The 12,583-nt window shown below is 44.5% G+C and overlaps 1 protein-coding gene across 2 annotated transcripts in view; it reads right to left on the reverse strand.

Moving 5' to 3' along the window:
• The window catches only part of ATSUV3 (ATP-dependent RNA helicase), a 201,247-nt gene that overhangs the window by 126,359 nt on the left and 62,305 nt on the right, over positions 1 to 12,583 (reverse strand). For both annotated transcript variants that reach the window (XM_087370523.1, XM_087370514.1), the window contains exon 9: positions 8,742 to 8,854. In XM_087370523.1, coding sequence (XP_087226649.1) covers positions 8,742 to 8,854 — 113 coding nt within the window. The remainder of the gene's footprint in view (positions 1 to 8,741; positions 8,855 to 12,583) is intronic.

A 12,583-nucleotide genomic window follows, 5' to 3' on the forward strand; every position in this document is an offset into this window, starting at 1 on the left:
GGGCCCTTCACGGGCAGCCTCTTCTAGAAGGACTATATTTCTTCGAGTTTGGAGAGGTTTTTTTCTTGGAGGTTTCTACCAGATTGAGATGGCACTATCAACCTCAATCCTTTCTTTTTGGCTCTTGAGCTTTTCGTGCATTGCATGATGTATCCCGTATGGAGCTTGCTCTAACGGTTTTTCTTTAATACTTAATAGAAGTCTCTTTTTGCAAAAAAAAAAAAAGTGTAACAAGGTGTCCAAAGTGTCCTAGGACTCTTAGGTGTACTAAAATATTTTTGTAAGTGGCCACTAGACATAGGTGTGGCCAATGGGCTTACGGGTGGCAAATGATGCCCCCAAAGACTTCTTTTAGTATCTCTTTGTTGTGCAGTACCAAGACACGATAATGTCTTCCAGAATTACATTCGTCATTGTCTCCTTCACGATTATTGTTGGCATTGAGAGAAATTGGATTCGGGTCTAAACTTCTAGGAAGATTGCTTGAAGTGTAGTATCAACCTTTATTGAAGCCTGTTGTGAAGGGAGAAGGTGGTGGCTCTATCAATGTGTACCATTGGTAGATATGATTGTCATAGGAAAAGGAAAATGGTAGCCTTGTTGACATGCATCGCTCAACGATTTGTATGTGGGAAGTCTTCCATGGATCTTCCTTTCACATGACGCTCTATGAGCTCATGGCTCATGCAATACTGCATTCACAAAAAACTGAAATTGTTTGACAATTGGGGAACAAGAGAAATGGGGGACAAAGCCAAGAAAGATGACAACAACAAAAAGAAGCAAACGATACAACTGAAATTGGAGGATGTGAACACACGTTACAACCGAAGTGGACTCGGGGTAGACAGCAAGGCAAAGGCAAGACCCGCCTCAGCTTCTTCAGCCCCTATCTCTACCTCTACCTCAACCTCAACTCCCGCTACAGTTTCAGTTTCGGTTTCAGCTCCAGCCTCAGCTCCCTCTATCTCTATCTCTACTTCGACTTCAGCCCCCGCTTCAGGCTCAGCTCTAGTTCCAGTCTCAACTCCCTCTACATCTACGATCAGTGACATACTTATGCCCATGGCGCCAGTTGTTGTTCCCTTCCCCTCCTCTAGTGACTTTTCTAGCCAAGGAGAAGTCCTTCTAGTGGGGGACTTCAATGCGAGGACAAGGGCCCGTCACGTACCACTTCTTGATTTCAGAGATAATTCCACTCTACTGGCAGATGTTGACCTTGAGGAGGCAGGTATGCTATGGGTTTCGGCTTACAGGCGAGGTCCACTCTCATCCTATGGGCAGGCCCTATTAGACCTAGGCAAAATACATGATCTCATTATCTACAATGGTCTTGACAGATGGCCCGCTTCAGGTGGTTTCACATGCTTTCCACATGGGGGGGGCTCCAGTAGACAAAACCTTTCCCCTCTTCTTGTATTCAGTTACTTCATCTATTGCAAACAGTTGTTCAGCTCTCTTGCTCTCTCACTCTCTCTTTCTAACATTTGGTATCAGAGCAGTAAGACCCTGCTCCTAGCTTCCTACCCAGCTCCCTGCTCCTTGCCCGCAAGCTCTTCCTGCTCGTCGTCCGTACAACCAAGTGTACGTGCGCCGTACAGTTCTCAATCCGTACAACGTACGGACTTCCGTACTGCAGGCGTCACTTCGTCTGTACTGCTCCGTACCAGCCTGCGCTGCATTTCGTACAACAGCAGCCCGTACTGTTGATGCATCGTCCGTACACGTACACTCAAGCAACCGTACACCGTTCGTACGCTGTACAGATTTCGAACCTGCCATCTGTACAACAGATGCACTGACTATCCGTACAATCCTGCGTCAGTCAGTCGTACGTCCGTACACCACCAGCAGCATGTGTCTCCGTACATCCGTACAACAGGAGCCGTACATCCGTACAACAGCAGTCCGTACTATTGTTGAAAATCCGTACAGTTGGGCATTAGTCTTCCATACAGTTGAGCCCTTGTACCTTTCGTTGACGTCCGTACTTTGTGCAGGATTACTTTGCATGTTTTTGCTTTACACATTCTTCTCTTTGCAGAGAAATTGGGGCTTTTGAGATCTTTGCAGGCACATTGCATTTTTTGAAGTGCTCTTGTGCAATTTTTTGGGCAGACATTGCAAAGAAGAGCAATTTGGGAGCTTTGCAGGTTTTTGGACTCAATTTGAGTCACATTTGAGCACATTGGCAGTAGAATTTAATCCTTTTGCATATATATTGCAAATTGGGGCTTTCAGTCAATTCGCCCCTTTTTGAGTTGCACTTTCTTGCAAAAATTTGAGGCTTTTTGCTTTACACAGCAATTTCTTGCATTTTTGGGACTTTCAGGCAATTTGCCCTCTTTTGGATGCAATTTCCCTAAAGAAATTGGGGCTTTTGGCATTCTGATGCAATTTGGCAGTGTACAAGCATTTTGGGACTGTTGCAGGTATTTTTGAGTGACATTGGAGAGCATTTGCAGGATAATTGAAGTGCATCCTGAGCCTTTGACAGGCTGTGATAGTATTTGTCACTGTGGGCAGAATTTTCTTTGCAGATTTTACTTGTGCATTTTATATCCCAGTAAGGGATTTCACTTGGTCAGTCTACTGTATTTTTTTTATATTATCTAGTATAAATGGCTCAGAACAACTCCAATGAGGTGTTCGGGATTCTCACACAGGAAGATAAGTTAAATGGCACCAACTATTCCTTGTGGAGTTTCATGCTTCGCAACATCTTGGTTGGCAGACATCTTTGGGATTATGTCAATGAAGAAGAAACAAGACCAGATACAACGACTACACCTATCACTCCTACAATTGGAGGCAGGGGTAGAGGTACAAATGCAGCACAGGTAGTTGGAGCAGCCGCTCCAGGAGCTCCCACAACAGAGCAGAAAAGATGGGACTCTAGAGATGCACAAGCTCTTTTAGTAATTTCTCTTTCTGTCAAGAGGTTCATTATACCTCATATTCGGTCAAGCAAGACATCTATGGCAGCTTGGGAGATACTAGAGAGAGTGTTTGCAGCAAGAAATGATGCAAGGGTTTCCTTTCTGAAGTGAGAACTTTCCCATACACATATGGAGGAGAGAGATTCCATGAATTCTCACCTCACAAAGCTTCAGGACCTCAGGGAACAATTGCTGAATATTCATGAAGTCATTCCGGATTCAAAGATGATCACCACCACTCTGAACTCTCTTCCTGAGTCCTATCTCGGTTTCCACACCTCGCTGAATTTGTCATTGAGGGGGGGCAACAATCCTCTCTCCTTTCACAAGTTGGTAGGACTTATGTTGCAGGAGGAACAAACTCGCAGAAATATGGCAACCCAGGCTGGCGAGCATGCTATGCTCTCCAAATTCAAGCCCAAGGGTAAAGGGCAGCAAAAGCCACATGCCAATCAGCCCACGCATCAGCACAAAGCTGATTCTGGACAGCCTTCTTATAACGCAAAGGGTGATACAAATAAGCAGAAAAAGAAGGGCATCTGTCATTATTGCAAGAAGCCAGGTCATTATATTGGAGAGTGCAAGAAGCGCATAGCCAAAGAGAAGAAAAGGGATTCCGGTATGGCTGTGTCAGATGCATTAGTTCCACATTCTCATGATGGAGGAGATGTTGCAGCCAACTTGGTTGAAGAGCACTATGCCTTCCTGTCTTGCACTTCAGATTTTTCAATGGGTAGTTCTGTTATTACAGCCACTAATGATGATGACCCATATGCTTTCTTGACTTGCAGTTACGATCCTTCAAAGGATGAATGCTCCTTTAGTGTTGATGAGACACTTCATACTTGGTATTTTGACAGTGGTGCTTCAAAGCACATCACTTCCAAGAAGAGTCTGTTTGTAACTCTGCATTCTTCACCCACCAAGAAGAAGGTAACTTGTGCAAATAATTCTTCTTATTCAATATGTGGAGTGGAAGACATTATTCTCACATCCACTGATGGCACAGATTTCAGAATTTCAGATGTACTCTATGTGCCAGGGATAAAGAAGAATTTGCTTTCAGTGTCCTCAGTCAATAGAGGAGGATTTCAGGTTGTTTTTTATGATGACAAGTGTGTTGTTAGAGACAAAGAAAATGACTATGCTTTGATGTTGTCTGGCACTTTGTATCAAAGTCTTTTTCAGCTTGATCTATATGAAAAAAGATCCCATCTTGCATTATCAATTAGCACTCCCACTGCTGCGATGCAGAATGCGGAGTTATGGCATGACAGGACTCAAGGTGCAGACACTTCAAACAGATCGAGGGGGGGAGTATATGTCTCATGAATTTGAGACATTTTTGAAAGAAAAAGGCATCATGCATCAGCTTACAGTGAGGCTTACACCTCAATAGAATGGCAAAGCTGAGCGAAAGAATCGCACCGCCATGGAAATGGATAGATGCGTGCTCACAAGTAAGAAGTTGCCTCACAGATTTTGGCTGGAAGGCCTCGTGTGTGCCAACTATCTTTTAAATCAGGCTCCTACAAAGGCCTTGAAGACAATCACTCCCTATGAGACATGGCATGGGAGAAAGCCTTCAGTGGACCATTTCAGAGTTTTTGGTTGTGTTGCATATGCCCACATGCCTGTGGAGTTCAGACACAAGTTGTCAGATAAGGCACTCAAATCCATTTTTGTGGGATATAGTTCACAAAGCAAAGGCTATCGTCTCTACAATCCTACTACACGCAATATTTTTGTTAGTAGAGATGTTATATTCTTTGAAAATTCTGCACATACACATGCTGAATTTCAGATTCCAGCCTCTTCCGATGATGTGTTTGAGGGGATGCTTCCTATAGCATTTGGTTCCCCCGCTGAAACTCAGAATGTACAGCAACCTCCGCCATATCCACATGTACAAATTCAGCCCCCAGCTGAATTAGTACAACCTCAGGGTATGGATGAAGTTGTCACGCAAGAAATTCAAGCAATACACGCAGCCAAAACAGTCCCGCATTGGTTGCTTCACACTCTCAGGGAGAGTAAGCTTGAAGCTCCATTGCCTGGCAAAACTCGTAGTGCAGTAAGGCACATGGGGGGGGCTCTTTCAGTTGAATCAGCTTATGCAGGTAGTCTTCTTGATGAGGAGGAGCCTGAGACATTTGAAGAAGCAAAGGATAATGTGCATTGGATGAATGCCATGCACGATGAATTGCAGTCCATTCATAAGAATCAGACTTGGGATGTCGTGGATTTGCCACCAGGTAAGAAAGCCATAGGTACACGTTGGGTTTTCAAAGTCAAAAGAAAGCCAGATGGGTCCATTGATCAGTACAAGGCAAGGCTGGTTGCAAAAGGATATGCTCAGAAAAAGAGCATAGATTATGAGGAGACTTTTGCTCCTATATCCAGAATGACCACCATCAGGTTAGTTATAGCAATGGCTGCAAATTTTGAATGGAATGTTCATCAGTTGGACATTAAAACAGCTTTTCTTAATGGAGACTTGTTGGAAGAGGTTTATGTCAAACAACCTCCGGGCTTTGAAATTTCAGGAAATGCACATCAGGTATGCAAGCTGAATAAAGCTTTGTATGGGCTGAAACAAGCCCCACATGCATGGTATGCCAAAATTGATGCCTTTCTAACCAACAAGGGGCTGCACAATAGTCCAACTGAGAGCACCCTCTACATCAAGAAGAATGGGGCGGATATTTTGGTCATCATTCTTTATGTAGATGACATGCTGCTCACCGGATCAAATGAGGAAGTAATTGCAGATTTCAAAGTTCAATTGAAAGCTACATTTGATATGTCAGACTTGGGCTTGTTACATTTCTTTTTGGGGATCCAGTTTATTCAAGAGAAACGTGGCATTGTTATGTCTCAGTCCAAGTATGTTCAAAAGCTCTTGGACAGATTCAACATGCATGATTGCAAGCCCATGTCCACTCCAATGGAGCCGGGGCTGAAGCTAACAATGCATGATGTGAGTGAATCAATTGATGTCACACTCTATAGCCAGGCTGTTGGATGCCTCATTTATCTCTGCAATACAAGACCTGATATTCAGTTTTTAGTTTCTCAGGTGAGCAGATATATGCACAGCCCAAAGATTATGCATTGGCAGGTTGTAAAACGCATCTTCCGTTACTTGCAAGGTACAAAGTCTTTTGGCTTGATGTTTCCCAGGTGGGGTGACTTGCAGATGCATGCTTACAGTGACTCAGATTGGGCTGGAGACTATGATACTAGGCAGTCCACCAGTGGGAATTGTTTCATTCTAGGACATGCTTGCATTTCTTGGTTGAGCAAGAAACAATCTACAGTGGCTACCTCCTCATGTGAAGCTGAGTACAAGGCATCTTTCACAGCGACAGTTGAATGTGTTTGGCTGCGTCGTTTGTTTGCTGATCTTCATCTTTTATTGGAGGGTCCTTCTCCGATTCTCACTGATAGTCAGAGTGCTATAGCAATGGCAAAGAATCCTGTGTTTCATACTCGCACAAAGCACATTGAGGTTCATGATCACTATGTCACAGAGAAGTTGCATGCAGGAGAGATCAGTATGATCTATGTGTCAAACACATGACAATGTTGCAGACATCTTCACCAAAGCACTTCCACGTGAAAAGTTTGAGGCATTTCGCAGTGCCCTGAACTTATCTCCTTTTGGTGATTTCCTTGTACATGACATTATTATATTCTAGCAGTGACCAATGTAATGTAATAAGTAGGTTAGGGTCACTTTTCCCTCTTTAGAGGTTTTTTCCCCTAACCACAGTTAGTTCACTAACTACGGTTAGTGAAGGATAAGGTTTTGTCACTTAGACAAAACCTTTCCCCTCTTCTTGTATTCAGTTACTTCATCTATTGCAAACAATTGTTCAGCTCTCTTGCTCTCTCACTCTCTCTTTCTAACAGTCCTTGTACCAATCTCCTTTCAGATCCATGTAACATTAACTAAGCTTGAGTGTCTCCGAAATGTATCATGAGATGTTGATCCCTAGTAGGATCTCATCCGGCCCGCCATGCTCCCTCGATACCATGTTGTGATACTCCCAAGGTGGACGTAACCAAAGTGGATCTCATCCGACTCGCCACGCTCCCTCGATACCGTGTTGTGATACTCCCAAGGTGGACGTAACAAAAGTGGTAGCATCTAAAATGGCTATGCTGGTGTGGTTAACCCAACAGACCCTAATGTTGAGAGCCTTACTTGCCCTCTATTGTTTAAGTAGAGTGGCTACCTTTGCACGCCCAGTTTCACCCACTTGGAGGCCTTCTGAATGACCGTGTCCATCGTGGCAATCCTGTCCTCAACTACAGGACTGTTGCTTGGGGCTCCCTCTATATGACGCCGAAGATCGTTTACTTCCTTCCACAGGTTAGAAACCACTGTCTAGGATGTGAGGAAGAAAGTTCATTAATGTCTTCTATAGACCGATGGGTATATGAGACTGGAAAAAATTAGTTAAAATGAAAGCTAACGGGTGGGGCCACTAAAACAGGCATCCACGCTCAAGCCTGATGTCTGAGACGAGAATATACATTGCGCTCTCACTGTCTACGAGAGAATACCCAAACGCAAAAAACAAAAGGGAGAGAGGTTCTTGGAAATTGGCCACCTAATCAGCTAGCCATCCGAGTGATGGAACCTATTTATGCTGTCTATGAGCTGAGGATAGAAGAGATTATCTCGGCTAGCAGTGGCTCTACATCTAGTGAGGGTTGGTGCTGTCGAGGAATGAAATCAGTAATAAAGTGTTGTTAGTGCTCAATCCAATCCAATAGTAAAGAGAAGATGTTTGTGGTCCTCACATGAGGGTACCTCCGGATCTCGAGAAGAAAAGTCGCTACGCATTGTTTATTAATATGGGCCAAGAAATCTCTTAGTGGACTAGATCTTCTACTGGATAGACAGTAGTGGTGCCGTCCACAGATCTCATGGTACACACCTAATTGACCTCAGATATGTAAGCGCCTGAATGGAGCGACCACCTACATGTCCGAGTGTACCAACTCCTCTGATGCCCTTCTACTTCTAGTGCGATACAATAGGTCAGGGCCAGCCATGGTAGTATGTGCCATCCGGATGTTGTGGTACCAAAGTCCCTCCCTTGGTTCTAGGGTCCTCAAAATGGGATTGAAAGCACTGATGCTCGAGTTTGGCAAGTACGGCCATACACTTTGCTCGAGCGGGCCTGCATGGCTGGTCTCATCGTCAAAATCAGGCCTGAGAAAAGGACCCCCAAGTATGTATAGGATGCAGCAATCTACACTGGTGCCCTATCTAGCCGAGATCTACTATTGGCATCCTTGGCTCCTCTTTGTAGGATATACTTGTGAGTGACATGAGGTAGCTTGACATTGAGATGCCACAATGATGATAACTCTGATGGAGCGGGTGGTCGCGGGTCATGTGTCCAATCTCTTGCTGATCTGACGTGCCTGAAACTCAGGGTCTCAGTCCCGACGTCTCCCATCCACTTCTTCTCTTGTGAAGAAGAGGTCTGTGATCTCTCATAAGCCAAAAGAGCCTATGAGGGCAAACCCCCCATAGAGGGAACTAGAGGTGTCTCACACACCTCTGAAAATGACGAGCTTATAACACACAAAACCAGAGGGTTAGTTAATGAAACATCAATTTGGTATTTATGTGCAACAAAAAACTTGTATGCAGAACAATTATTGCTTATTCAGCCAATAAAGACATTACCATTGCAATGAAGTGATATTGAGAAAAATTAACTGTTATTGTCTATGCAGTTCAATGACTCTGATCATCACATGAACTCAATTATTCTCTACCTTTACAAGTGTCGTAGCTGCCTTGAAGGATTCATGAAGCAAAGGAAGGTCCTCTTCTTTCAAACAAGTAGCCTCCCCCTCTGGAAACCGAGACCCATACCGACCTGCCCTACCTAAGAAGAATCAACATGCCAGCCAAAACGTTATAATATGTGGCTTACGAAAAATTCAGTAATGAGTCTTGTTACATTCTATTCATTGAACATCAACCAAGATCAATGTGAAAACACCATAATCCTCTCTTAAATAACAAGCATAAAAATACTCTTCCATGTATTTACTATTGGTAAACTATCACCTAAAAGAATAAACAATGAGCAATAGTATCAGTTTTGCCTGGTCCCTACTACTAGCAATTCAAAATTGTGATCCTCAAAATCAGCATATCATTTTTGCCCACCGTTGACCCAGACATTGATAGCCAGCGGTCTTCAAAAAGCTGACGTAGTGAGTTGGTGTAGTCCTCCTCCTTCATAGTGTTTGTAGACCATGCCTCATCCTCTTTTCTGTCCACTTGTCCTGTAGTGATCATCATTAGCTGGACAATGTATTCTTAAGCCGGTATCCATTAACTCTAATCTTGTGTGGGGTGCTGTCTAAGTTCTCCAACTTATATGAGCCATTAGAGAATCCTTCTTGCACTCGAAAAAGGCCTTCCCATTTTGTTTGAAACTTGAAATTGTTATCCAATTTACTATCATAATGGAGCACAAGATCACCCTTACCAATCTTCTTGTCCTTGATCTTCTCATAAGCTCTCCGCTGATTTTGCTTTTGGCACTTTTGATAATGCTTGCATCCCATCCACCTCCACTGTTTGCAATTCAAAAAAGGCCATTCCTGAAGTAATGTTGAGGCTCCTCATTTATCATCATCAAGAATCTCAATGCTGGCACCTCTAACTCAATTGGCAGCAAAGATTCAACTCCATAGATAAGGTGGAAAGGACAGAACTGTGAAAAGCTGAAATTCAAATACAGGCATGCTACTTTACTATCCACAAGGCAATGGGATAAATGAAAATTTCAATGGTGAATTGACGATTGTGCTTAGCAAGATGACTCCTGCTGCAATCTGTAAGCCCATAGCGACAAGGAAGCTCCAAATGCCATGTTTTCTCTCATGAGTCTGAGTCATCTTGCTAAGCACAATCGTCAATTCACCATTGAAATTTTCATTTATCCCATTGCCTTGTGGATAGTAAAGTGGCATGCCTGTATTTGAATTTCAGCTTTTCACATAAAAGATCCATCAACTCACTCCGAAATTTTCTGCAATGTGATTTTGAAAGAAAAATGTCCTCCAGATACTCCCTCATGATTGGTTTCCAATATATGAAAGCAAAATGTCCTCCACATCATTGCATTTTGGGATATGATTGGAGACTATATTACTTCAGCCCTGCAGGCCATTTGGAACTCTGGCGAGATGCCTGGGTCTCTTACAGAGGGTCTCATCCACCTTATCCCAAAAGGAGGTAGCAGAAATTTAGTGTCCCAGTGGAGGCCTATCACACTTCTGGGGACTTGTTACAAGATTCTGGCCAAGGCTATCAGCCTCCGATTGCAGCCACTTCTCCCTGATCTCATTCATGACACTCAGACAGGATTTGTGCATGGCAGAAGCATTTTTTATAACATTTTTTCTTTCTGGGAAGCTTCAGAGTGGGCCATGCAGAGTGGCCAGAATCTTGCCATTCTACTTTTGGATTTTGAAAAAGCTTATGACAGAGTAGATTGGGGTTTTTTGGAGGGCACCCTTCTACGCTTTGGCTTTACTGATGCTTGGATCAGAGGTGTTTCCTCTTTGTACAGATCAGCCCACAGTGGTGGGGTAAGGGGTGAGAGATTTCAGATTTCGAGATCAGTCCGTCAGGGATGCCCCCTTGCTCCTTTCCTTTTTTTGTTCGTGGCCGAAGCTATGAGTATCTATGTTAGATCTCAAGCTGACATCTTTGGGCTGAGACTTCCCATCAGAAGGGAAGAGGAGCTACTTGACAGTGAGTTGGCTGATGACACAGCAGTTTACTTGGATGCCACTCCACAGACGCTCACTTCTTTCAAAACAGCATTGGATTTATTTTGCTTGGCGGCAGGGGCGCAGATAAATTGGCATAAATCCAATGGCTTTTGGATCAGTGATGAGGACACTCCAGTTTGGGGGCTTGACATAGGATTCACTTGGGTTGAGGGGTGTGCCTATCAGGTATTTGGGCTGCCAGGTCGGCTTGGATATTTCTACCACGCAGCAGTTTGCTCCCGTTTTGGAGAGCATCAGAAGGAAGCTTCTTTTTTGGAGCTCAACCAAGCTGGATCTTGCCTCTAGAGTTGTGGTGGTCAACCAGGTCCTCTTGGCCACAGCCTGGTTTGTTTGTTCATGTTGGTGCCGTTCTAGGGACTGCATCATTCAGCTCAGGAGACCGATCAGAAACTTTCTCTGGAGTGGGCTTGATGGCACAGCAGATGCCTTAGCCAGGGTGGCTTGGGAGACCCTCATCCTCCCTACACAGGATGGGGGTCTCAATATTATTGATCCAGATTTATAGTGCAGAGCTTTACTTTGCAAGATGGTGGTGCGGGGACTTATGCCAGGGCACGAACCGTGGAAGGACTTTCTTATCAGCAGCATACAGAGGTGCACACCTTCTTCAGGAGGAGACTGGATGAGCAGTGTTAGATGGATCTTCACCACAGCACACCTCAGGTCACCTTCGTCCCCTCTCATGGTTGCCATTCTGAAAGCTTGGGCCAGTTTCAGAAGCACTCTTCGGAGGATTCAAAAGGCAACAAAAATACAATAAAAGCACTCTCGAGCATCCAACCAAAATCAGCCAGCTAAATGTTCCATTCATAGGCACTTTTGTCCTGCTATGCAAATAGTTCCAGTCTCAGATCGGCATCCCAGTCCAATGCAACATTCCATAGCAATCTTTGTTCCATATCTAGGCTCATAAATTCTAACCTGGCAGCTCGAAAGGAGTCCTGACAGGAAAGAGAATGAGCCAAGTCTGTCCTAGCAGCTCTAGAAGAGTCCTGGCAGGGCAGAGACTACCAAGACAGCCTACCCTGGCTGTTCCTGGCTCACAAAAAGGTCAGCTGGAGCAAGGCAAGAGTCAATTGAGGGCTCCTAGGAGGTAGACAACTAATTAGAGGGCTCTCGAAACTCTGGAGCAGCAGCAAAGCAAGTAGGCGAATTGATCTAGAGAAGTTCCCAAGCAGCTTGGCAGACGAAATGAACAGCAACAACCCTGGAGAGGCGAAACACAGAAAAACGATTTTCTTATGGCACCCTTCTCGCCCCTAACAGCCCAATCCTGGACAACAAAATGATTCTGGCAGCAATCTGGCACCTTGGAAGCCTGCAACAAGGATTTCATCCATTTTTGGACGCTTGGGGCAGCTCAAACAATCGAGTAGGTGCGACTCTGTAGATCCTCCCGCCTGGAAGAAAATCGAGCTGCCTAGAAGCTCTAAACAGCCTGGAGAGGTGCGATTTTGGTAGGCACCTGGACTGGGACAATTGTCATTCAGATCTTGGGCTCTAGGAAGGCATGAACAATGGGCATGCAGCAAAAACGAGATGCTCTGGTGATAGGCGTGAAGCTGGCTGCTATGGGAAGCTGGATGACCAAGTGGCTTGGCCCCAATCGACCTGATCCTGGAATAACTACCTTTGCTTGTCAAGCAAGTCACCTGCTCCGCATGTGGCTTCCAAGCCCAATTTAGCCAGAGAGATTTTTACCCCTCTCTAAGCTTCAGGTCCTTGCCTTGGCCCAAGTAATTAATTGCACTGAAGTCTCCTTTTAACAGTTTCGGTCAGTTTGAGGCAAGGGCAGTTAATGC

Source organism: Dipteris shenzhenensis, chromosome 3 (genome assembly GCF_047967505.1).
Source record: "Dipteris shenzhenensis isolate YYH24624 ecotype China chromosome 3, Dip_SZ_1.0, whole genome shotgun sequence".
Classification (NCBI taxonomy): domain Eukaryota; kingdom Viridiplantae; phylum Streptophyta; class Polypodiopsida; order Gleicheniales; family Dipteridaceae; genus Dipteris; species Dipteris shenzhenensis.